The sequence below is a fragment of the Chelon labrosus genome, assembly GCF_963514085.1.
Source record: "Chelon labrosus genome assembly, chromosome: 1".
NCBI classification, from domain to species: Eukaryota; Metazoa; Chordata; class Actinopteri; order Mugiliformes; family Mugilidae; genus Chelon; species Chelon labrosus.
The window spans coordinates 21,889,727-21,914,921 of record NC_140337.1 but is presented as its reverse complement, the minus strand read 5'-3'; the positions used below and the strand labels follow the sequence as shown (position 1 = coordinate 21,914,921).

General features: G+C 41.9%; 1 protein-coding gene across 5 annotated transcripts; it reads left to right on the top strand.

The window, feature by feature from the left end:
- Window positions 1-1,625: 1,625 nt before the first annotated feature.
- On the top strand, window positions 1,626-24,922 carry LOC311487952 (equilibrative nucleoside transporter 2-like). 5 transcript variants are annotated; one of them, XM_084544423.1, is made up of 14 exons: window positions 1,626-2,183; window positions 9,049-9,103; window positions 9,260-9,341; window positions 12,301-12,446; window positions 12,564-12,703; window positions 12,826-12,960; window positions 13,157-13,254; window positions 13,347-13,419; window positions 14,156-14,340; window positions 15,372-15,474; window positions 15,570-15,655; window positions 18,092-18,291; window positions 19,280-19,389; window positions 21,652-21,669. In XM_084544423.1, exons 2-14 carry the CDS (start codon window positions 9,075-9,077, stop codon window positions 21,654-21,656), a joined length of 1,392 nt encoding a protein of 463 aa, XP_084400549.1. In that variant the 5' UTR covers window positions 1,626-2,183; window positions 9,049-9,074; the 3' UTR covers window positions 21,657-21,669. The 5 variants fall into 5 exon arrangements, with proteins under 5 accessions (XP_084400549.1, XP_084400550.1, XP_084400546.1 ...); XM_084544424.1 differs by lacking the exon at window positions 19,280-19,389 and having other exon boundaries at window positions 21,652-24,922; XM_084544420.1 differs by lacking the exon at window positions 21,652-21,669 and having other exon boundaries at window positions 19,280-21,640.
- The last annotated feature ends 273 nt before the right edge of the window (window positions 24,923-25,195 follow it).

Below are 25,195 nucleotides of genomic sequence, written 5' to 3'. Positions count from 1 at the left end.
AAAGCAATTAAGAGGACAGACGCTGTGGCTGACTGAGAAAGACAGCAGACAGCGGCATCAGCCCGTCAAAGCTGAGGTATCTGATTTTAAGGACATATATCTAGTTTAGTTCCATTTTTGCTTGTGTTCATTTGTTTGCACAAGTAAAGTTTTATTGAAATATTAAACAAAAGAAATAATGCTTCTGTGACAGAATAATTAACTGCACAAAATGAGACAATTATTAGGGGTCTCATAAAAACACTGAATGCAAAAAAAAGGCCTAATCAACACTCAAACCATATGTATGTTATCTGCTCGGGCTAAAATATTACACTAAATAAAGAGCCGTTCTGGACCCGAAAGAGACGGCTCTTTTTGGGAGCTGTGGCAAAAGAGATGGCTCTCAGAGAAAAGCCAAACTGCCCATGACTAGGAAAAACTAGCGACAGCACTGAGTTGCTTTGTGTGTTCAGGGGAAGTTCGACATCGGAGCATTCCTCTTGCAAAATATGTAAACATGGTAAAATCACTGCTTTTCAAAATGCGTTCAGGATGAAGACATGGTTGACTCCCATGGAGTGAGAGCCGGCTCCCCACTATTTTTCCTTTTGCCTATGAGGACTTACGATCATACAATTTATTTGAAAGCAATTAAGAGGACAGACGCTGTGGCTGACTGAGAAAGACAGCAGACAGCGGCATCAGCCCGTCAAAGCTGAGGTATCTGATTTTTCGCAATTTTCGCAAGGACATACTGTTTGTGTACTGAGTTTGGTTCTGTTTTTGCTTGTGTGGATTTGATTGCAGTGTTTTGCTCATTTGTTAAATTTTTATTGAAATTAATTAAGTAAAGCACAATTAAAATTCTACTGAAATATTAAACAAAAGAAAGAATGCTTTTGTAAAAGAATAATTAACGGCACTAAATGAGACAGTTATTAGGTTTCTTATAAAAACATTGAATGCAAAAAAAAGGGCTTATCAACTCACAAACCATACGTATTTACTGTGCTCGGACTAAAATATAAGGCTATAAATGACAACAAATAAAGAGCCGTTCTGGAGCCAAAAGAGACGGCTCTTCTTTTGGAGCTGTGGCAAAAGAGATGCTCTCAGAAAAGAGCTAGACTTACCATGACTACGGAAAAACTAGCTACAGCACTGGGTTGCTTGGTGTGTTCACGGGAAGTTCGACATCGGCAATATGGCAAAAAATCACTGCTTTTCAACATCCGTTCAGGATGAAGACATTGCTATGATTCCCATAGCGTGAGACCTGGCTCCCCACTATTTTTCCGTAAGACAACAGACAGCAGCATCAGCCCGTCAAAGCTGAGGTATCAGATTTTTCTCAATTATCTCAAATATTCACTAAGGACATTAATACTGTTTATGTACTGAGTTTGGTTCTGTTTTTGCTTGTGTGGATTTGATTGCAGTGTTTTGATCATTTGTTTGCACAATTAAAGTTTTATTGAAATATTAAACAAAAGAAATAATGTTTTTGAAACAGAACAGCTGCATAAAATGAGACAATTATTAGGCTTCTCATAAAAACACTGAATGCAAAAAAAAAAAAGGGCTTATCAACTCACAAACCATACATATTTGCTGTGCTCGGGCTAAAATATTAGACTATAAATGACAACAAAGAGCCGTTCTGGAGCCGAAAGAAACGGCTCTTCTTTGGGAGCCGTGGCAAAAGAGACGGCTCTCAGAACAGAGCCGAACCGCTCATGACTGCGAAAAAATAACTACGTACGGCGCTGAGTTGCTCGGTGCGTTCACGGGAAGCTCGACATCGGAGCATTCCTCATGAAAAACATGTTAAGCAGGGCGATAACACGGCTTTTCAACATGCGCTCGGGATGAAGACATGGTTGATGTGCTCCACATTTCCCGGTGATACCCGCTTCCTCTTCCTCCTCCTCCTCCTCCTTCTTTTCTGTCATTGGCGTGCGTCACAACAACGATTGAACTTGCAGGGCTGGTCTCATACAGGAGACATGGCGAGTCGGTTAGTCCGTAGTTACTGCACATTCAAGCCACGTGTATGGGCGATGTATACATTTAACTAGCAGTCGGCCCCCCCGACGGAACAAATTCAGGACCGTCTGGACAGCTTAAGTGCTTGTAGTAACCGTGGGAACATTATGACAACACAGTGACCAACACATCTCCTCTTTTTTCTCCCCTACAAGGTGAGTCTCACATTTCTACATGTTAGCTAGCAGCAACGTGCAGCAGCCGGTACACCGACTGTTATAATATTATTATCGTTATAAGAGGGAACTATTCCTCTATTTTACCGTCAGCTTGGTCGTAAAGGGACAACCGGCTGTTTGTAGTTAATAATAATTATATACAACCCCGAGAGTCTGAGCATCACAGACGTATTTTACAGCAGTGCTTTATAAACACCTGACTTGGCTTTATTTGATGTTGATGATTTATTTTTAGTTGCCTTCTTCGCAGAAACGGAGCAGGTTGTTTAATATGAATTGCCCTTTTCTGTTTAGTATTTCCTCTTTTCCAGTGTACAGTGCAGAGTAGCGAGGCAGCGTGGTTACGTTCGTTCCCTTCTGAGCAGGGAACCAAAGCAGCAGTGAGAATTTGCCTTTTATATTACGTTATAAATGTGTAGGTGTGTGTATACTGTGCAGTACAGAGTAGGAAACCAGCGTGGTTAACATCAGTTCCCTACTCTGTTCTTTATAATTCTGAGCAGGGAACCAAAGTAACAATATGAATTGGCTTTTTATATTGCGTTATAAATGTATAGATGTGTGTATATTTTACAGTACAGAGTAGGGAACCAGTTTGGTTATGTTTGTTCCCTCCTTGCATTTTATAGTTTTGAGTAGGGAACCAAAGTAACAATATGAATTGGTCTTTTATATTGTGTTATAAATGTTTAGATGTGTGTATATTGTGCAGTACAGAGTAGGGAACCAGTTTGGTTATGTTCGTTCCCTCATTGCATTTTATAGTTCTGAGTAGGGAACCAAAGTAACAATATGAATTGGTCTTTTATATTGTGTTAAATGTTTAGATGTGTGTGTACTGTACAGTACAGAGTAGGGAACCAGTTTGGTTATGTTCGTTCCCTACTTGCATTTTATAGTTCTGAGCAGGGAACCACAGTAACAATATGAATTTGCCTTTTATATTACGTTATAAATGTGTAGGTGTGTGTATACTGTACAGTACAGAGTAGGAAACCAGCGTGGTTAACATCAGTTCCCTACTCTGTTCTTTATAATTCTGAGCAGGGAACCAAAGTAACAATGTGAATTGGCCTTTTGTATCACGTTATAAATGTGTAGATGTGTGTATATTGTGCAGTACAGAGTAGGGAACCAGTTTGGTTATGTTCGTTCCCTCCTTGCATTTTATAGTTTTGAGTAGGGAACCAAAGTAACAATATGAATTGGTCTTTTATATTGTGTTATAAATGTTTAGATGTGTGTATACTGTACAGTACAGAGTAGGGAACCAGTTTGGTTATGTTATTTAATCTTTATTCCAGACACAATAAGCGGTCCATAGCAACGACAACAAACAAGATAAAAACAGAGCGATAAAGAGACAGACACACAGATAGAGAATCAACGCTCCACATAATTCATAAGCAGGCTATCCCACCAATGTTTTCTAAGCCTGGATGAATACCTATAGCAGCTCCTATTTGGGCTAGTCAAAGCCACAATAATGCTGTTCCCCTAGTTATCCAGGCGGCACATAAAACGATACATTAATTTTCTTAGAAGTGCTTCACAGTTGGGTACATTTAAATAAACAGAGAGTTGGCTAGCACTGTGCCACCTGGGCACCTGAAGCAACAACCTCAGTCCATCATTATAGGCCACTATGAGCCGCCGCATACTGCTTTTCCTATAGCTACACCAGAGGTGAGCTGTATACATAGGTGTACAGAAAGCTCTGAAAAGGGAACTATTAACATCAACTGAGCACATACTAAACCTACGAAGGAGCATATTAGCTTGTGCATATTGCTTCGAACACTGCCTATAAATATCTCTATCATCCTGCCAATCATCAGTAAGAAAATGCCCAAGATACTTTGTCTCCTGACATATCATGAGCGGATTATCATCGAGAATAAACAAAGGAAACACTAGTCTCTTGTCCTCTTTGCTCCTGACTATCATTAAATTACTCTTCTTGACATTAAATTTAATGTCATAATCCTTTCCATACTGTGAACATACCTTTAGCAAACTTTGTAGACCAGCACTGTACGGACTAAAAATAACCAGGTCATCAGCATACATTAAATGATTTACAACAGTATTTCCAACAAGACAGCCTGTGTTACATGTGTTCAGCTGTCTTGACAGGTCATCCATGTAGACATTAAACAAAATAGGAGACAAAATGCCACCTTGGCGAACACCATTTTTTACATGAAACGGGGCCGACACAACATTACCCCATTTAATCCTCACTTTGGTTGGCATATTTATAGATGTGTGTATATTGTACAGTACAGACTATGGAACTAGAGTGGTTACGTCGGTTCCCTACTCTGTACTTTCTAAATCTGAGTTATAAATGTGAGTATTTCCCCCATATGTAGCTTATACAGCACAGAGTTTTGTTCCCTACTCTGTACTTTTTAGTTCTGAGCAGGAAACCGACATAGTAGGGAATCAGCGTGGTTATGCTGGTTCCCTACTCTGTACTCTGTAGTACATATAACTGTATTTCTATTTCACCCAAGTACTTGGCCTTTTATGTAGAGAGTATTACCCGTTACAGTTGCTACAGATATAGATTGTACAGAGTACAGAGTAGGGAACAAGCATGGTTGTATTGGTTCCTTACTCTGTACGTTATAGTACAAAGTAGGAAAGAAGCATAACGGTGTGGTGGTCAATCTGACCAGGATTGTGTTTATTCTGCTGTATTTCTATTTCTATTGTGTGAATGGCTACACTGGTCTGTGTCATCTGAACTCACTGCATACATGAGCCAGTGAATAACTGTGACGAGTGATACCCCTGAGTCAGTAGTGACGGACGAGTCTCGTATTATGTTGACTGGCATCTTTGTAGAGTCTATTCTGTAACTGACATATTGCTTTAACCTTTAGACTCGTGGTTTCAACAAATCTGGTTTAAATACAACTGTGTATAATACTTACAAGTGCCTTGTGTAAGCTGTACTATGAGTAGTCGTGTGTGTGACATTGCAGCGGCTCAGACCCAAAGGGATATTTGGTTATGGAGTGTTTTCTGAGCAGATGTTGTTTGTGTGTTAGTTGAGAAGCCGTTAGTTGAGAAGCAGATAACCTCATGCCTGATGCAGAGTTAACTGAGAGTTTACATAGTGGAGTTGTCAGATTATATTAAAAGTTGATGCTCAAAAACCTGTCGGGTTTCATTCTGGAAAAAAAGAGAAAGTGCAAATGGAAACCAGGCTGATAGACTGAGTGTGAGTGAATCTTGTGGGTGCCTGGGAAACCATTTCCACGCTGAAGAACAAATTGTTTTGCGACTGCACTGCAAGAATGCTTGCCAGGATGTAGGTGGACATGGTTTCTTGTCAGGGATGGAGAGAAGATGTGCAGGATCTGAAACTCAAAGCCTGAAGAACTGGGTCGCAGTTACCAGAAATGTCCAAAGAGGAATCGTTCTCTATCAGAATAATCGATTCAGACTGCAATCTTTTGAGCTTGGATGGGCCTGGAGACGGAGACACCAAGGATCAGGACGGATGCAAAGGTGTCTACAGTGAAGGCCTTGAAAGACCCAAAGCTGATCTCTGTTGCCCCAAGGCTTCAGGCGGTGGTTGTGTGCAAACGATTTCTCAGAAAATATTCAAATTGACGACTTAGTGTCATTTTTTTATGTCTAAATACTTGAAACCGTAACCTTTGCTGTCAAAGGGCTGTACTTGCTGCTCACTTGTTTCTGTGCTAATGAACATTCAAATTGAAGCTGAAACTCTGGCACCTTGGTGTTATTGTGTTTTCGAAATGAGCGAGCTGAAGGACAGCTTTGTGGGTCGCAGGTGAGGAAGTGTTTCTGGGAACAGAAGCAGCAGATGGCTGAAAGATTAACCCAATGGTTCCCAAAACAAAAGTTTAGACGTCTTAATTTCCTGATCTAGAACTTCTTCATAAGAAAAACTTGTTTTTGCAAGATGAAGTTTCACGCCCTCTTTCTCTCAGCCGGGCGTTGTTGTTTTTAGGTTGGAATGCTTTTTAATTGGACCATTTCCCTGACATGTCTGAGCTCGCCGTTGGCTCACAGGTTACTGCTTGCCCAGTTGGTCTCTGGAAGTTGTCATAAAGCATGTTTTGTGTGTCAAAACAGTGTTTGTTTTCTGAAGGAGAGAAGGACCAGTTTGGCAATTTTCAGTGGAACGACAAGCAAATAAGAGCCCATTTTTAAAAAAAAAAGCGTACTGTCAGTGGAAAATAAATGGCTCCGCGTACATTGCTGAATCAAGTGAATCAAGGGTATTGGAAATTAGATTAGATTGGCTATCCGGAGATAAAAGAAGGGGGTTTTACGTAATGAAAAGACACCCAAGCACAAATAGTGTTTTTGTATTGGTAGGAGCACTTGTGGTTCGACAACTATTATCCCAGCTGCCTCTTAAAAAACCCTCAGACTAAACCAATCATTGTCTGCAGAAGGAGCGGTGACAAGGGGCTCATTGTCTAATATGATCTCGGTGATTGTCTTCAGCCGCTGGAGTTGACATTGGAGCAGTGTGTTTGCCTACAGAGGTCGGTACATTTGTGAATTTTTCACGTTTGCATGTTGGTCTCGGAGGAGGTGCCCCAAAACAAAGAGGCCACTCATCCAGTCCGTATATTTTGTAGCTGAAAGTGGGGGCGGAAAGACTGCTGTGATGAAGAGGCCGACGAGGAAGACTAGAATGTTAAATTCTCTCTCCAATTCCTGCTACACAACTCCTGCATGTGTAATTCATTCCTCAGTCTCAGGAGAACCTGCACCTTTGGTCCTTGTCCCTTGAAGGGACTGATTATTTGGTTTTCATGGCACCACCTGAACATTTGGTCCCTCACAATCAAGGTGGAATGGCAAAGTGGAAGGAATTCACTGACTTTACAAGGATCATAGTGTGAAAAATGCTCCAAAACTGGGGGTGGTTCTTGGTGGATCCATCTAAAGTGGTCCAAGGAAGGAAAAGGCGTAAACGGGCGACGCCGTCACAGGTTGCCAAGGCTCACTGATGCATGCGGGGTGCTATCTAAGGCTGGCCCGCTACTCTAGCTCATATTGTTGAAAAGGTTAATGCTTGTTCTTGCCAGAAAAGTGTCAGAACACACAGTGGATCCAGATCTGGACCAAGGAGCAGTTGAAAAAGAAGGTGGCCTGGATCCAGGTTTTCCAGAAGAACCTGAATGTTATTCACTTCCCCGGTTGGTTGATATTTCGGTTGATTGGTTGATTTGTCGGTTGGTTGGTTGGTTGGTTAGATTAGAAATTAGACAAAGACGATAAAGACGAGCAACTCTTTACGAGCAACGTCCTCGGAATCCAACTAGTTGCAGCGGTGAACAGGACGCCAGGGCCTCAGACGCTAACCGACAACTCGACACTAGAACATCGCCTCGTCCTTTGATTGGATCATTTGATAGCCAGCCAGCCGGTGTTTGTTTTCTCACATATAAATGTACTAAAACAGAACAGGTTGTAGGAAATTGATTGAACGAGGCTAAAATGTAGTTTGGTAGCATTTCTCGTCAGTTTGGACATAAACATACTTTAAGTAGCATGTAAGAGGCTTATATATGTATATATATGTATATGTGTGGGATTGGAGCAGCCTGACATTCCTGATGCACGGTGAACTGTGGTGAACTCTTCCAATCCTGTTATGTTCGCTTTGCGCCCTGACACGCAGAAAGCCAAACCCTCTTCAGAGAACAGTCTGATATATTAATTCAAAGGAACAAAGCTTTATTGGTAGGAGGAGCAGCAGCAGCAGGAAGTCCGTTTTAATTGAGTTGTAGCCCAGCACTAAAACTACCTACCTGTCTTTTATTAAATGTCTATGATTTACCAGCACTTTCTAATTAGTTCTACGCAGCCTGCCTTGAACACGGACTGTGTTGACTTTTGATTTACTGGCCGAGAAAACAGCGGCAAAGAACGTGCACCACAAGGCTTGCGACTGGAGGCGGAGTACGGCAGCCATGTGGAGTACTCGGGTTTACAACGTGCTCTGCTAAAAGAGTGACACAGCTGTCTTTGTGTCAGGTTACTAACGCCACACCTGCTTTTGTTGGGGTGGGACAGAGGAGTCGGTTGGCAAGTTTGGGGAAGTAAAGGGAAATGCTGAATTACCAGAGGGCGTAGCGATGGAAAAAAGAAACACAAAAAGAGTTATTTGGGTCACGTCCTCCTCAACAGCTGCATAGCAGAGAGGAAATGTGTGACACATATATGAGGAACCAATGCCAACTCTCAACGTGGGACAAACATGAGTCAGGCTCTGTTATTTGTCCGTCCTAAATCCTTCAACAAGTGCAGACAAGCAGGAGTAGCCAGTGGCAACGCCGTGACTGGAGGGAAAACAGCTTTTCCAGTTAGCGGCTCAATAGTCCGGTGACTATATGCTCTTGTGTGCTATCGGGGTGTGAGCTCAGAAATTCTCGACCAGTGTACACATTAAAGGGCGACTGAATGCGTTCCCAGCCTCGGGTGCTGGTCCCGGCGCCAAAACCTTCAATGGAAAATCGCTAAACCTTCACCCAGTCGTGTCGCTTTTGTTCGACGTACGCTCTCGAGTAATGCTTTCACCTCGGGGCTTGTGCACATTAAACTGCACGTTGTTAGATAAGTGAAGGCATTTGAATAATTGCACACAGGTTTAAAAAAATAAATCAGAGACTGTCCACATATCACATCGACGTACTAAGAGCTTCTCTGGAGGCAGTTTTATGTTCACAGCCTTCTGCCACAATGTAAAACATTCCTGCATTAGTAAGTATTGCCAGAGGGTGCGTCTTGCAAACAAACTGCAACATTTCATTTGTTATCCTCTCTCCCTCTGACCTTGCAGTTTTCACCTGACCCTCCTACATCAGGATGGTACGACCGGTCGCTCCTCCTGACCGGTGAGTTCAAATCAGATGGAAACACCTTCACTCCCACTTCCCACCGTTTGCTCTCAGCCACTGTTTTTCAGTTACTGACACGTTTAAAGTCACAAATGCCAGGTGCTGTTAACGATAAATTCATCTTCCTCCCGTTCATTTACTTCACATCTACAGGTGCTGGTTGGTGGGAATCATTTTCTTCATTCTTGGCCTGGGGACGCTGTTGCCATGGAATTTCTTCATGACCGCATCACTGGTAAAAACATGACTTGGAAATGTGAATTGATTAATCCCATGAATACAGAAGATCTGGTGTAGCCTGCACCAATCAGCCACAACATTAAAACCACTGACAGGTGAAGTAAATAACCATCTTGTGACGATTCAATGTTCTGCTGCGAAACCTTTGGACCTGGCATTCATTCATGTGGATGTTACTTAGACATGTAGCACCCACCTAGACCAGACCAGGCACCCCCACCCCATAGCCACCCCAATGACACAAAAACGCTTTAGGAACAACTCAAAAAAACACAAAGAACAGCACAAGTTGTTGACCTGGCCTCCAAATTCACTAAATCCCAAACTGATCAAGTATTTGAGGGCCCCTCCCCTCAAAGACCCCCCACTAACAACATTCATACCACAGGACACCCTCAAAAGGCCCATGTTCATTCTCTGATGAGTCCCAACTGTTTTGGAGGAAACAACTGAGACGTACATGATATTAGTAAGGTGGTTATAATGTTATGCCTGATCGGTGTATAATAAATGTTTACTCAGTCCATTACATGTTAGTATCTCTTCAGTTTCATCTGCAAAAAAAAATGCACAAGTGAAAACATTGTTGGGTGTTTGCTATTTAAATGCGTTTAAAAAAAATCTTACAGACTCGGCAAAATGCTTCCGAATCCAGAGTATGCATTGTATGCGTATGTGGTGCATTGGATTAGGCGGATTAATAGGGTTTGGGGTGATTCATTGAAGTCATGCATGTTATTCAGTCTGGGTTTAGGGTGTTAAAATGTCAGGACCCCTGGGGACCCATAAATCCCCAAAGTCTTGTCAAATGACTTTGCACATGTTTGCGTGTTCACGGGTCCTTTCACATACATGTTTCTTTCATCTCTTGGATCTAACCAGCGCTTTAATTCCTGCTATAAATAGTGGCACTTCACAGTCGGCTATTTTCAGCTGCTTGCTGATTGAGGATGATTCTGTGTGAGGGTTACCAGCGAGTGGAAAGAAGGCCTCAAGCAAGCAAACCAAATGAGAGCTGTGTTATTATGTGACTTCATTAGATCGATTTGATCCAGACGGTTAAAATTAGATTTTATGTTGATAAAAGACCCCTTTAAGGATCAGAATGTGTTTGCAAGAAACATAGGTCAGGGAGAAATCAAATAATAAAAAAACATACGAAATATATAGAGGAGGAACGAATGGAAAAGGTGTGCTTTAACAAACAAACAGTGCGTTAATATAGCACATGTAGAGTTTTTAAGTTGGCCATCTTAATTAAAACAGTGTGCATCAAACCTAAAAACCAAACCAATGAGCCAAGAGGCTAAAAAACAAAACAAGGAGCTTAAGAACCACAACAAGCAATTATGCAAACAAATAGCTAACAGGCTAACAAACAAAACATACAAGTAAGGAGGCTAAAAACAATCAAAGCTAAGAGGCTAAGAAACCAAAGAACAAGCAACAAGACTAAAAACCAACACAATTAGCCAAAAGGCTAAGTGTTGCAAAACAAACAAAGAGCTAACAAGCTAAAAAGCTGATAAAACATATGGAGAGGCTAAAAACCAAAACAAGGGGCTAAAGAACCACAATAAGAAGCAGAGAGAAAGAAAGAAATGGCTGAAAAACTAAATCCACAAGCAACAAGGCTAAAAAAAAAATCTAGGCTAAGAGGCTAAGAAACTAAAGAATGAGCAACCAGGCTAAAAACCAAAACAATAAGACAAAAGGCTAAAGAACTGCAACAAGTCTAGAGGCTAAAATAAAACAAAGCCAAGAGCTAAAATGCTAAAGAACCACAATAACAAGCAAAGGGGCTAACAAATAGCTAACAGGCTGAAAAACTAAATCCACAAGCAACAAGGCTAAAAAAAATCTAAGCTAAGAGGCTAAGAATCTTACGAACAAGCAACAAGACTAAAAACCGAAACAATTAGCCAAAAGGCTAAAGAATTGCAAGAAGTCTAGAGGCAACAAAAAATAAATAAACAAAACATGCAAAGAGGCTAAAAACCAAAACAAAGAACTAAGAGGCTAAAGACCACAATAACAAGCAAAGAGGCTAACAAATAGCTAACAGGCCGAAAAACTAAATCCACAAGCAAAAATGCTAAAAATCTAAGCTAAGAGGCTAAGAAACTAAAGAATGAGCAATGAGGCTAGAAACTAAAACAATAAGACAAAAGGCTAAAGAACTACAACAAGTCTAGAGGCTAAAACAAATCTAATCTAAGAGGCTAAAATGCCTACAAAATCTGCAAAGAGGCAAAAAACTTAAAACAAGCGTGAAAAAAGGGCAAAATCCAGAAGCAACAAGGCTAAAAAGATTTTAGCTAAGAGGTTATGAAACCAAAGAACGAGCAACGAGGATAAAAACTTTAAAAAAGAGGTTATGAAACCAAAGAACGAGCAATGGCTGAAGAACCACAACAAGTCCAGGGGCTAAAGAAAATATACAAAACGTGCAAAGAGGCTAAAAACCAAAACAAAGCGCTAAAAGGCTAAGAAATAGCTAACAGGCTGAAAAACTAAATCCACAAGCAACAAGGCTAAAAAAAAAAACTAAACTACAGAGGCTAAGAATCTTACAAATGAGTAACAAGGTTAAAAACCTAAAAGAAGAGCGGAAAAAAGCAGCAAGGCTAAAAATTTTAAGCTAAGAGGCAAAGAGGCTAAAACCCAAAACAATAAGCCAAAAGGCTAAAGAACTACAACAAGTCCAGAGGCAAAAAAACCCAAAACAAAGCGCTAAAAGGCTAAGAAATGGCTAAGAAATGGCTAACAGGCTGAAAAACTAAATCCACAAGCAACGAGGCTAAAGAAAATCTTAACTAAAAGGCTAAGAATCTGACGAACGAGCAAAGAGGCTAAAAACCAAAACAATAAGATAAAAGGCTAAAGAACAGATACAACAAGCCGAGAAACTAAAAAACAAATGTTTTATTTTCTATTGTCGTGTGTCTTCCTAGTACTTCCAAGGTCGCTTGAACACAACAGAATGGAGCAATGGGACGGTGGTGGCCCCCAAAGAGTACTACTTCAACAACTGGATGACGCTGCTGTCCCAGCTGCCCCTGCTGCTCTTCACGCTGCTCAACTCCTTCCTGTACCAGAGGTCAGTGTACGACGAAGGACATGTTTAACTGTCCAGTAAAGTAATAACTTTAATTAGTTCCTGGAACTTTGGCTGCTGTGGTAAAAATGTTTAAGGTGTATAAATCTTCTGTTTCAGGATATCCGAGGCGGTGCGCATCGCGGGCAGCCTCGTCTTCATCCTGCTGCTCTTCATCCTCACGGCAGCGCTGGTCAAAGTGCCCATGGGCGAGGACCGCTTCTTCTCCATCACCATGGCGACTATCTGGTTCATTAACTGTGAGTCGGCGCGACTGATTGTGCGAGAGCATGTGTGGGCGCGTGATGTGAAATATTAAAATAAACAACCTCTCCTCCTCCTCCTCCTCCTCCTCCTCCTCCTGCTTCCCCCCGTCCCGCAGCGTTCGGCGCCGTGCTGCAGGGCAGTCTCTTCGGCCTGGTGGGCCTTCTGCCTCAGAAGTACAGCGCCGTGTTCATGAGCGGACAGGGCCTCGCCGGTACCTTCGCTGCCATCGCCATGCTGCTCGCCATAGCCAGTGAGCTGATTTACTAATCCCCTCCCGGTTGCCTAGTAACAGGGGACACTGAAAATGAATGTAGTCAAATCGGCATGACGCCACACTGCGCAGTATTTTTCCATTTCACTTCAAGGACACGGCTCAGATTTGGGTTTATTCTCTCCCAGAATTCAAAGGTACACATCTGTCTTTTTGTGTTTTTTTTCCCCCTCAGGTGAAGCAGACTCTGAGTCGGCGGCTTTGGGTTACTTCATCACGCCGTGCGTGGGGACGCTGGTCACGCTCATCAGCTACATGCTGCTGCCCCGCATGGTCAGTGAGCCCTCAAATCAAATCGCTGCCTCGTCCGATTGTGAGCCGGCAGAGAACTGGACTGACATTTGTTTTTTCTTTTTTTCGTACAGGAGTTCGCTCAGCATTACCTGAAAAAAGGCGGCAGCCCGTATGAGGCGGTGACCACGGAAGAGCCCGTGAAAGGTGGGACACCCTCTTCGGTTATTCGTCTCCAAGTTGCACAACACTCTGACATTAGCAGACTTATAGCACTGATCAGCCACAACATTAAAACCACTGACAGGAGAAGTGAATAACATTTAAACCATCTTGTGACAATACAATGTTCTGCTGGGACACTTTTGGACCTGGCATTCATTCATGTGGATGTAGACATGTAGCAGCCACCTAGACCAGACCAGGCACCCCCACCCTATAGCAATGACACTCCAAATTCACTAGATGCCAAACTGATCAAGTATCTGTGGGATGATCCACAGATCCCATACGACCCAAAGGCCCCCCCACTAACAACATCTTGTTACCAGACACCACGGGACACCCTCAGAAGGACCATGTCCAATCTCTAATGAGTCACAACTGTTTTGGAGGCACAAGGGAGACCTACACAATATTAGGAAGTTGGTCATAATGTTATTCCTGAAAGTGAGTAATAGTCTGCTTGCTTTTCCACTGAATTCATGGTTCTTTCCTTCAAAGTCTGGCTGCATCGAATCAATTCAGTGGAACATTATCTCGTTAAGTCAGTTGACCCTCTGCTTAACCAATTAGAGTCCCAACCCCCTACAAAGACGGAGCCTGTTAGACTCACACAGACGACCGTTTATTATTTACTAGAACACATTTCCTTCATGTCAGGCGCTTTTTATGTTTAAATGGAGCTAAACTGATGCCATTATATCCATTCATTCATTTACAGAGACCAGCCTGGTGGAAAACGGCAAGCTGAACGGCCACGCTAACGGAACGGTGACCGGCAACTCGACCAAGGCCGAAGAAGAAGAAGAGGAACCCAGTCTGGATGAGAACAAGCAGGCCTTCCTGCCGCCGCACCAGGCGGACCAAGAACCAGAGAAGGCCGGGGTCATAGAGGTCTTTAAAAAGGTAAACTGCTCAAACACAGAATTAAAGGGGAAGTGCTGTTTTTTTACAACCTGGACCTCATTTCTGGCATAAAATACGATCATTTACTCACCCATGTAACTTCCGTGTAATTTGTAGTCAATCGGGAGATATTTAGATCTGTGTATATCTATATAGTGGGAGTGAATGGGGCACCGGAACGCAGCCTCTAAATAACGCATTATCTGCTGTGAAACTCATCCATTTCACCAATATTTTGTTATGATACGCTAGTGAGTCTGGAGTTACCTGTTATCATCATCCGAAGTCTTCTGACCTGGATGATGTCATCTCTTGAGGGCACCCACAACGGTCGGCTTGTTTACCTGTAATTTGCCACTGCTATTTTTTTTGCAACATGGCTGAATATTTTTCCGATTCTGAGGTTGTGGACGAATAGCACTAGAGTACAATAACAAAATATTGGTGAAATGAACGAGTTTCGCGGCAGATAATGCGTTATTTAGAGGCTGCGTTTCGGTGCCCCAGTCACTCCCACTATATGGATATACGCAGATTTAAATATCTCCCGACTGACTAGAAATGACATTAAAGTTATATGGGTGAGTAAATGATGCCAGAAATATGGTCCAGGTTGAAAGAAAAACAGTAGTTCCCCTTTAAGGGCCTGTTTGGACATGGTATAAAGATAATGGATCTCTATCGTGCTCCAGTCCCGAGATCAGCGCTGTTTTATGTGTGCGTGTCGTGACTGTGGCTTCACACAAGTTAATATTTACTGACGTTGGTTAGACCTGCACCAAACTCTGATTACAACCCTTGTTATAAGTTTGCATGTGCACCATGATCTCTGGTAATAAAGGCAAATCAAGACATAAATGAGGAAATGTGTAACTTGGACCCGCATTGTGTTTACATCCCAGAAGAATGCAGGCAGACCGGTTAGCACACCTGTATTTTACCACTTGTGATCATGAGGTCTGAACATGGCCTTAGTTGATGTTTATAAAAAACAATGTTTAAAAGTTGTTTCTCTGATTTTATTATTTCAGATCTGGGTGATGGCGTTCTGTGTGACGTTCGTGTTCACTGTCACTCTGTCCGTGTTCCCCGCCGTCACTGTAGACGTCAAGACGGCATATCCAGGAAAATGGGGTATGGGCGATCAGATAACCACACACATACAGGATATCTTGTTTCGTCTCCATATCCTGTGTCACTGATTGTCTTCTGTTTCTCTCGGCCTTCAGAGCGCTTCTTCATCTCAGTGTGCTGCTTCCTGGCTTTCAACATTAGCGACTGGTTCGGTCGGACCATTACCACGCTGATACGCAGGGTGAGTGTCCAGTTATCATTGCTTCCTCCCACGGTGATGGATGTGTGTGCATGTGACCAGATGATACCCAGTGGTCACACATAATGAATGAATAACAACATCTTTAATTCATCTCAAAAGATTCCTGTCCTGGTTGATTTGGCTGCAGCTGTAATTAAGTTTAATATCAGGGCATCAAAACAAACTGTCGTCCTTGATTTTATTTTTAGCAAAGTCAGGCTCTAATTTGACTTTTTCATAATCCTGTGAGCAACCGGGGGCTGCAGCTCTTCATCCAACAGCTCAAAGTCGTTGCTCCTTCTTGTTCCACGACTACCCTGGAATATTTCAAACCTCGACTGACGACGAGGCGGTTAGCTAACTACGACAGCGACCTGTGACTCAAAGCAGCCACGCTTTTATTTATGCATACATTTAAGCCTTAATTTAAACATTTAGCCAACAGACCAAAGCCGTTTCCGCACCAGGCTGCTAACAGTCCGCTGTAAATCTGTGCATTTTAACCTGGAGCTCTGTCTTTTGGAGCAATCCTCAAGGAACTTAAAATAAGAACGACGTGTACCACTTCAAAAATGCTTTAATTCAGAGCAGAGCCTCCATGGTTGCAGCGTGGTTAGTTAGACTACCATTGATCTGGTTTTTCTGTGTCCCATTAAGCTTTGAATTTTACTCTCTGAGTTATTTGACTTGTTAAATCAGCAGGAAAAAGGCTGTTAACGAGTCGAGCTAATTGTCACGGTGTCCCAAACCAGTTCCCAATTCGATTAGCTAAAATGATTCGCGCAAAGAAACTAATCTCAGGTAACGATGGTGCATAATACGATGTTAAAAGGTAAAGCTTGTTTTGAAGTGCAAACTTTCTGCCGCAAATAACTTCACTTGCACAATACTAGATGGACTTATCGACCTACGCCGGTGGGTGTGCGGAATTGATTTCCCCCAACTTTTAACACTAATGCTCGACTAAGTTGACCTCTTTCAGTGACCAGTTATGTCAGGTTAAGAACACAAGGCTCCTATCTAAATGAATGGAGAGGGAGCCCGTCATTCAACACACTATTGGATTTTCTTATGCGTTACACAACCGCCATCTGCGTCGGCGTGGAATTCACCCGTACAGGATTCTTTGAGACATTCATCACTCGTCTATAAGGTCCCTGTTCCCGCCCCAAGGGGCTGCTGGGCTAGTTGTCAGTCCTGACACTGTGTTCCACTGTGCCGCTTCATGTCACGTTGCAAGACAAGTCAATCAAGTTGCTGCGAGTGGATGCATACCATAGACTGTATATAAATATGTACAATGTGTCCCCGCTTCCTTGCGTTGGACAAACTGACGCATACGGGCGGCGCCATCTTGCGACTTTGGAGCCTGGAGTCTGATCAGTGTGGCCCGAGGGTGGAGCCGTGATATTGATGCCCCGCCCACATTTCCTCCAGACTCACTCGCGTTTTCGTTTAATTAATTCTACGCTCTACCTGAAATAACTAAAACGAAATGTATCCAAAAAAAAATGACACTTGAACATGCATCAACATTTTATGAACTACCTAAAATTACAGAAACCATCCTTGGTTTCAAGTCCCTCCCACTAACATGGAGGAGGCGGAGCTTATGACCTATACTGCAGCCAGCCACCAGGGGGAGCTCTACTTGCTTTGGCTTCACTTTCACAGTTCTGCCGTCCATATTTATACTATCTATAATACACAAGTCATTCCAGGCTTTCATATTATTGTGGGGGGAGGGGGTTTGTTGTCATGACGTCCTTCTTTCTGCACTGCTTGTTGTTACAGCACTGTCACTGAAGCGTAACTGCACCGCAACCTCCGTCACATGCTTCCACCACCATTTAAAAAAAAATTCTCTGCTGTTGCTCGGACGCTTCTACAAACCTAAACGTTTCCAGCTCTAATGTGTTTTCAGAATCCATTCTGGCTGAGAACCAGCCACTAGAAACAAATGCAGTAAATGACGATGGGAGGATTGAACGCTAACCCTTTCTTCCTGACTGGAAATGACCACATTTAACCTCCGGCTATGAACACTAATAGTGATATCACACGTTGACTGGAGCAGGAAATGATAGTTGTATTTGCTCTAGTTGTATATTTCTGCTGAATCACAATCAGATAACATTTTTTTTTTCTTTGCTGCTTTTGCCAGCTGTCCCTCCCACGCAACTTTATATTTTCAGCTTTCTTATGAAAGTTCCCTCACCGTGGCCCAGTATCGAGCACTCTCGTTTCTTATTTCACCAAGTGTAAAACTACAGCATCTTTTCTGACTGTGTAAACGGCATCGTTAGCTCAGTGTAAGGTGTTAACACTCAAGTCAATTTTATGACTCAATTTTAAGTCACTCCCCCTCAAAGCCCTGAAATCACTGAATTTCACGTATTCACCCGCCCCTCGTCTTTCCCCTCTCTCCCCCCGCAGCCTAGCAAAGAGTCTCGTCTCTTCCCGATACTGGTCGTCTCCAGGGTGGTGTTCATCCCTCTGCTGATGTTCTGTAACGTCCAGCCTCGCCACTCCTTTCCCGTGCTGTTTGCCCACGACGGTGCTTTCACGGCCATCATGATTCTCTTCTCTGTATCCAGTGGCTACTTTGTTTGCCTTTCCATGTCGTACGCCCCACAGTGAGTACAAAAAACTAAATAAATAAAAAAAAAAACCTTGTGTAAGTATGTCCTTGTAGTTAAGTGTGAAGCATGAAGTGTTGTTATCAGTGTTTTTACTCGGACATGCACAGGTACGGGCTATTGTTGCTCAGGAAACAGCCCGTTTGCCCTTAATAGCTGAGCTGCCCCTCTGGAGAGAGTGCCTTTTAATTTCTACATCAATACAATGAGCCCATAATTGCTAAAGTAGAAGTGTTAAAACAAATTAAATCGCCTTATAATTCTAACTTTTTTTCTGTAATCAAAAAGTTATTTTATCTTGACAACGTCAGCGATGCCCTCTGCCCCTCGTCACGTGACTTTCTGACACACTGAACGCTGTGGGTGGGTGTAGGAGAGGGGAAGTTCGTCAGTCATGGAGATCACAAATGTTCTGTGAATAATACAAAAAGTCTCCACCTGGCCTCCAATAATGTGCAGTTCTTAACGTTTGCCTCACGTCACGCAACATTGCCTTTTATTAAGCTTAGATAAACTTTATTCATCCGCAAGGGAAATTGCTTGGTCACAGTAGCTTAGTTGCACATAAAAACACTCTTAACGTTAGCATGAACCGAAGGAAGCTAATAATATCCCATGGCCGGAGCCTGATTGGCGTTTTGTGCCCCCAACGGAGCCTTCAAGGCAGCACAGGGTTGGGGTTAGGCATTCAGTTGTAATGGTAAAGGTTAGGGTAAGGGGACTTGGGAATGCATTCATTTAATAAGTCTCCTTACTACGGTAGAAACGTGACTTTGTGTGTGTATGAGTGTGGAAAGCTATACTGTCAAAGTAGCCTCACCAACACTGTTTTTTTTTGTTTTTTTTAAACTTTTTAATCGTGCATTATATATTGCTCAAAGTCAATATGCTAAGTGAACTGGCTAATGTAGGCATACTACACATATACTTTTTATATATATACATTTATATATAGACTCACTAATGTTAATTTTGTGTGCTTAAGTATGCCTTCACAACAGAGATGGATTAAGAAGAAAGACCTTAACAAGGCGGCTAAAAGAAATACATCATTGCACCGCTGGGTAAAAACTGCCAGCAGGCCAGCTGCAGGAGGTGAAGCATTTTGATAATGATAAGACACCATCCTACATAATTTATTTAATGTGAAGTAGGCCTATCTTATCGGAAGCATCTTCTGTAAGTGACAAACATATATGTAGTATTGTGAATGTATGGGGTTCTGTAGAGGGCTAACTCTGAAAGCACCTGTCCATGAGAGCATTTGAGAGCCTAGTGATCAAATATCGATCCCCTCAACCCATAGGACCCAGCAACCCCCCACTAATAACATCCTGTTCCCAGAAACCACAGGACACCCTCAGAAGGCCCATGTTCATTCTCTGATGAGTCACAACTGTTTTGGAGGCACAAGGGAGACCTACACAATATTAGGAAGTTGGTCATAATGTTATGCCAGATTAGTGTATCTATATACCAGCCAGGAAACGCCTAAAAGTGTAGGTTTGATTATATTGTTATGTGGTTTCAGGGCTATCATTGTTCCAGATTGTAAAAACAAGATCTATAAACACAATAAATGTAAAAAAAAAAAGAGTAAAAAAATAGATGTAACATCATAGAAATGTATATATATAAAACTGAATAATCTAAAACATTACCAAACCACAGTGCTTTTTACTCAAATGTCTAGCAACAGGACTCGATAAACAATTCCTCTTAATGGCACTTCTGTGTTCAGTGATTCGTTCTTTTAGGGAACAAGATGTTTCATCTATATACGTTTATATATCACCATATAAACTACGTGTTTAGTTTTAGCCCTTGGTCCTTCCACTGATGGCAGTTCCCACAGGCTCCACATTATGTTCAAGGACATTACAGCAATAGTTGGCTGCCAAAATATCTTTCACTAACTTTTTTTTTTTGCTTTTACGACATAATGGAGCAGAGGATATTGCCTAATGCATACTTCTAAAACTGATGAGGTGGGCAGAATGAAACGGGATTAAAATCAGTTAGAGGAAGAGCAGCTATTTGACTCCTATTTGACGCTGTCAGTGTGCCATATCCCCATTACATGGTGCCACTGGCACCATGTAATGGGGATATGAATCTGACCAGGAAATGCTGCTGTTAAATTCAAGTAAATTCAAAGCGTCAATAATAATACAAATCGTCTCAAGACAGGAAGAGAGACGGGGAGAGGGACACACAGCTAATAACACACTATACAGTAATAGCGCACGAATGCACGAGTAGTAAGAGAGAAGAAATTAGATAAGAAATTAGAGGATAGGTGCTCAGTGCAAGAGAAAAGAAATTAGAGGATAGGCGCTCAGTGCAAGAGAAAAGAAATTAGAGGATAGGCGCTCAGTGCAAGAGAAAAGAAATTAGAGGATGGGCGCTCACTGCGAGAGAAAAAAAATTAGAGGATAGGCGCTCGGTGCAAGATAAAAGAAATTAGAGGATGGGCGCTCGGTGCAAGATAAAAGAAATTAGAGGATGGGCGCTCAGTGCGAGAGAAAACAAATAGAGGATAGGCGCTCAGTGCGAGAGACAAATAGTTCATAGTAATAGCAGTGTGTTTAATAAAAAGCGAGAAAAAAACTCTTAAATGCTTAAACATTTAGCTTTCCTGAGAATCACTGAAGTAATAGTTAGTTGCGTAACCACCGTTTCTGAAAACCACATGAGATCTGTGTTGTGTGGAGTCGACCAACATCTGGCCCCTGTGAACACGTATTCCAGCCCAGGACCTTTGGAATACATTTGAATTTCTTGGTTTTGCCTCAGAAACAGCATTTTTGACGTCACCCCACAAGTTTTCTACAGGATTAAGGTCCGGGGCATTGGTCTAGCCACTCCATAACATTTATCTTGTTGGTCTGGAACCAAGGTGCTGGTCCCTTCCTGCTGTGTTTGGGGTCGTTGTCTTGTTGAAACACCCATTTCAAGGGCATTTCCTCTGGCACAAGGCAGCATGACCTCTTCAAGTATTTTGATGTATTCAAACTGATCCATGAACCCTATATCATGATGCTTGCGCCACCATGCTTCACAGTGTACTGTAGCTTGAATTCAGCGTTTGGGTTTAGTCTGACGGCCCTGAGACCCAAAAAGAACAATCTTGCTTTCATCAGTAGCCGTCCAACATCACTAACCAGATCAGTCGCTGTTTTAGGTAGAAAGAAAATTGTAGACAGCAAAAGCTGGTCTGGTTTTCTGCTTGGGTCATGGCTGCCATGCTATGGATATCACTCTTGTCAGCAAAGTGGACGTGAAACCATCAATGTGTGTTTTCAGAAATTAGCGTAATATTGTAAACTAAACTAGATTTCTGACTTGTCTCATCAGGTTAGTGGACCCCAAGGATGCAGAAACAGCAGGAGCCCTCATGACCTTCTTCTTGGCCCTTGGTCTGTCCATAGGGGCCGCCCTGTCCTTCCCCCTCCGGGCTCTGGTCTAGTCACACACTCATACAACATGGCATACACACAAAACAAGCAGAAACAGGATGAAAGGTCCAAGGTTGCTAAAGATTTTCTTTCACCCACACTCTCACCTCTCAGGAGGTGTGACAAGCACTGACTCAGAACTACTCTACTCGAGTCTAAAATGACAGACACGATTCCCTTTAAAAGTAGGAAGAAGAAAAAAACAAAATGCTGCATGTGACCTGCTGCTAACCTGAAGAAAAATGAGTTAGAAAAGACTGCCTGTGTGTAAAGTTTTTATATCGACTGTTTAAAGTTTTTAGGTTAATTTATGTTTTGCTCTAGATTTGTTTTGAGTAGAGTTAGTGTAGTGCCAGTCATACTCAGATAAAGGGACACTATAGAAGGGCATTAGCATATAATTTACCTACAGCTGAGCGACCGGTTTTCATATGACATATTTTCCTCTGATTGATAGCCTGAATGATTGGATTTGATTACAGTAAGTACTTCCGACTTATTGTTCTTGCTAGCATCATTTAATTTTTTTCTAGGGAATCTAATGAAACGGGTCAATGTTGAAGGAGGTAGATGCAAAAAAATGTTCTTATAATATTATACTGGGACTTGTAATGGTGAAGTTGGGTCTCAGAGACATGGATGGATTATTGAACAAGCTAACCGAGCGAAGTCTCAAGGGACCAGGGGAGGTCCTGAGTTCGAGACCCTGTTTGAAGTGACTCATGACATTTCATGTTCCATCAAGCACAAAGAGGTGCACAACTATAATAAATGGGCAGACAGAAATGACAAGTTGAAAGAGATACAAAACCATAACGAAAACATACAAATAGCTATTATAAACAAGACATAAGACATGTTTATTTACCCCACGTATGGGAAATTACCTTGTCACATAAATAGATGCCAAACTCCAGTAGTTTCATCACATAGAAACAGTAGTATCAGTATTGACCACAGTCCAGTTGGTTCCTCACAAGGAGGCATTGTAGAGTCTTATGGCCTGAGGGACAAACGACCTCCTTAACCTGTCTGTGGAGCAGGACAGAGACAGCAGCCTGTCACTGAACGAGCTTCTCTGGCTGACAGAATCAAAAGTACTGCAAGGCCGTTCAAAACAATCACAAAGAGACTCAGAATACCCACAAGGACACTCAAGACAACAGTAAAGACGCTCAAAAATGACTGCAAAGACATTCAAAACAACCACAGAGAGATTCAAAACAACCATAAAGACTCAAAATAACTGTAAAGAGACTCAAAACAGCCACGAGGAGTCTCAAAACAACCTCAGATAGACTCAAAACAACAACAAAGGCTCAACATAACCTGAAACAGACTTAAAACAACCACAGAGAGACTCAAAACAACCACAAAGCCTCAAAACAACTGTAAAAAGACTCAAAACAACCACAGACACTCAGTACAACCATGCAAAACAACCGCACAGACAAACACAAAGACATAGCCTGAAACAGACTCAAAAAAAGAGACTCAAAGTACCGACAAAGACACTCAAAACAACAGTAAAGACACTCTGCAAAAACACTACCACTGCAAAAACACTACCACATAGACTAAGAATAATCTGAAACGGACTCAAAACAACCTTAAACAGACTCAAAGTACAAAGACACTCAAACCAACTGTAAAGACCCATAATGACCGTACAGAGTCTATAAACAACAGCAATAGACTCAAAATAACTAAAAATATATGCTCATTGGCTGTACTGTTTCTAGTTGAGGCTCTCTCTCAGCGACTGACTACCATGTCGCTTGGGTGGGAGGCTTTTAACATGTACAGTACGTCCCCTGTGGCCAGTTCTCTCATAGTCCATCCATGCCTTTGTTGTGTTTTTCCAACTCCCTTGTCCCTGTACTAACCCTCAGCACCAGCATCAAGGCTACTACTGCCATCTACTGGACGAATCCTTCTGAGAAATAGCACAGTCTCTCTTTTAAAAATCTCCCTTAAACATAGAAGTGTGATCTTACATGTAAGAGTGACACTTTTGCTACTATGAGCCATGAGTATACAATCTACTACGATGTCAATATGAGGGTAAAAGTAATTATTCGTATCGTGTTGGCAACCGCACTGTGTGACTAAGTAGATTTTGTAGACATTGTTGACCGATGTGCCATACTTTAATGACTTTATTTCTGATTGTAGTGCAGACACATGCAAGTTTTTAAAGTGTGTTCTTCCACTGGATCTGTTGACTTTTTTTTTTATTTTATTTATTTATTTTGCTTTAACAAGGATTGCAGGAACAGAAATAATAAAATGGGACTCTGGATTTATATCCAGTGGGATTACCATGGCAACTACAGCTACTGAATTGAAGATGTCAACTGAAACTTGACGTGCGGGTTCATTTCAGGATCTGAATCCGTAAGTTAAGAAGAACCAAGTCAAAAATAACTGATGCTTTGTTTTGTACTTTAAGGACTTTTTATATAAATATACATAAAAAGAGACACGTAGATGTATCATTAGAACAGCTGCAATTGGGTCATTTGTCATATTTAATACAACATTTAGTATTAGTTGGAAAAAACTAATATATTAACAGTAGTTTGAAATGTTCTTGTGTTGCCAATTGTAATTGATTAGCAATCTTAAATGTTTCAATGTTTTTTGGGGTCATTGTGTTCACATCATAGACTGTATATAAATATGGACGATGCGTCACCTCTTCCTTGCATTGGCCAAACTGACACTGTTTCCTGGGGATACTAGCGGCACCCTGAAATGACAGAAACCATCCTTGAAAAAAATGTATTTGACGTGTATTTTAGTGTTTTAGTTTGGCCCAAGTCCCGCCCACTAACATGGAGGAGGCGGAGCTTATGACCCATACTGCAGCCAACCACCAGGGGGAGCTCTACTTGCTTTGGCTTCACTTTTGAGGAGCAGTTCCGCCGTCCATCTTTATATACAGTCTATGGTCCATCTCGCTGCATTTTCTGTGATACGCTCGTAGTCGCAATACTAACACAATCCACGCAAACACAAAGGTTTAACACTGCACACGAGTGACAGCAAAGGGAATTCATGCTGCTGTGTTTTCATAATGCATCTGTACATGGAATGTAAATAAATGCAAGATTTCAACCAGCAATGTTGTGTGTTGTGGTTAGTGGAAGTTCCTTAAATAAAGGCCTAGTCACAGGGGACTAGTTTTACCTGGAGACCTTTAGTAGTTTGTAATAAATACAGAGGTCACCTTTGATTTTATTGTAAAGCAATTAATTAATGCACATTAAGCTAATCCAGTGCAAAACAGCATCTCTGTGACTTATTCATCTTTAAAAGTTGTGTTTGATTTCTACTTAAGTGTTATGAAGGCTGTACTATAAATCAAAGTTTGGACAGATGTTTGGGCGCAAAGTTGACAGCTCAAAACCACCAGAAGAACGAAATCTCAACGGACGATG

Bases quoted from the DNA above. Each gene is read 5' to 3' on its own strand.
- LOC311487952 (XM_084544420.1), top strand. From the start codon at position 9,075: ATGGTACGACCGGTCGCTCCTCCTGACCG. The intron at 9,342-12,300 runs GTAAAAACATGA...GTGTCTTCCTAG, and splicing joins TCTTCATGACCGCATCACTG to TACTTCCAAGGTCGCTTGAA. The intron at 15,475-15,569 runs GTATGGGCGATC...CTCGGCCTTCAG, and splicing joins GGCATATCCAGGAAAATGGG to AGCGCTTCTTCATCTCAGTG.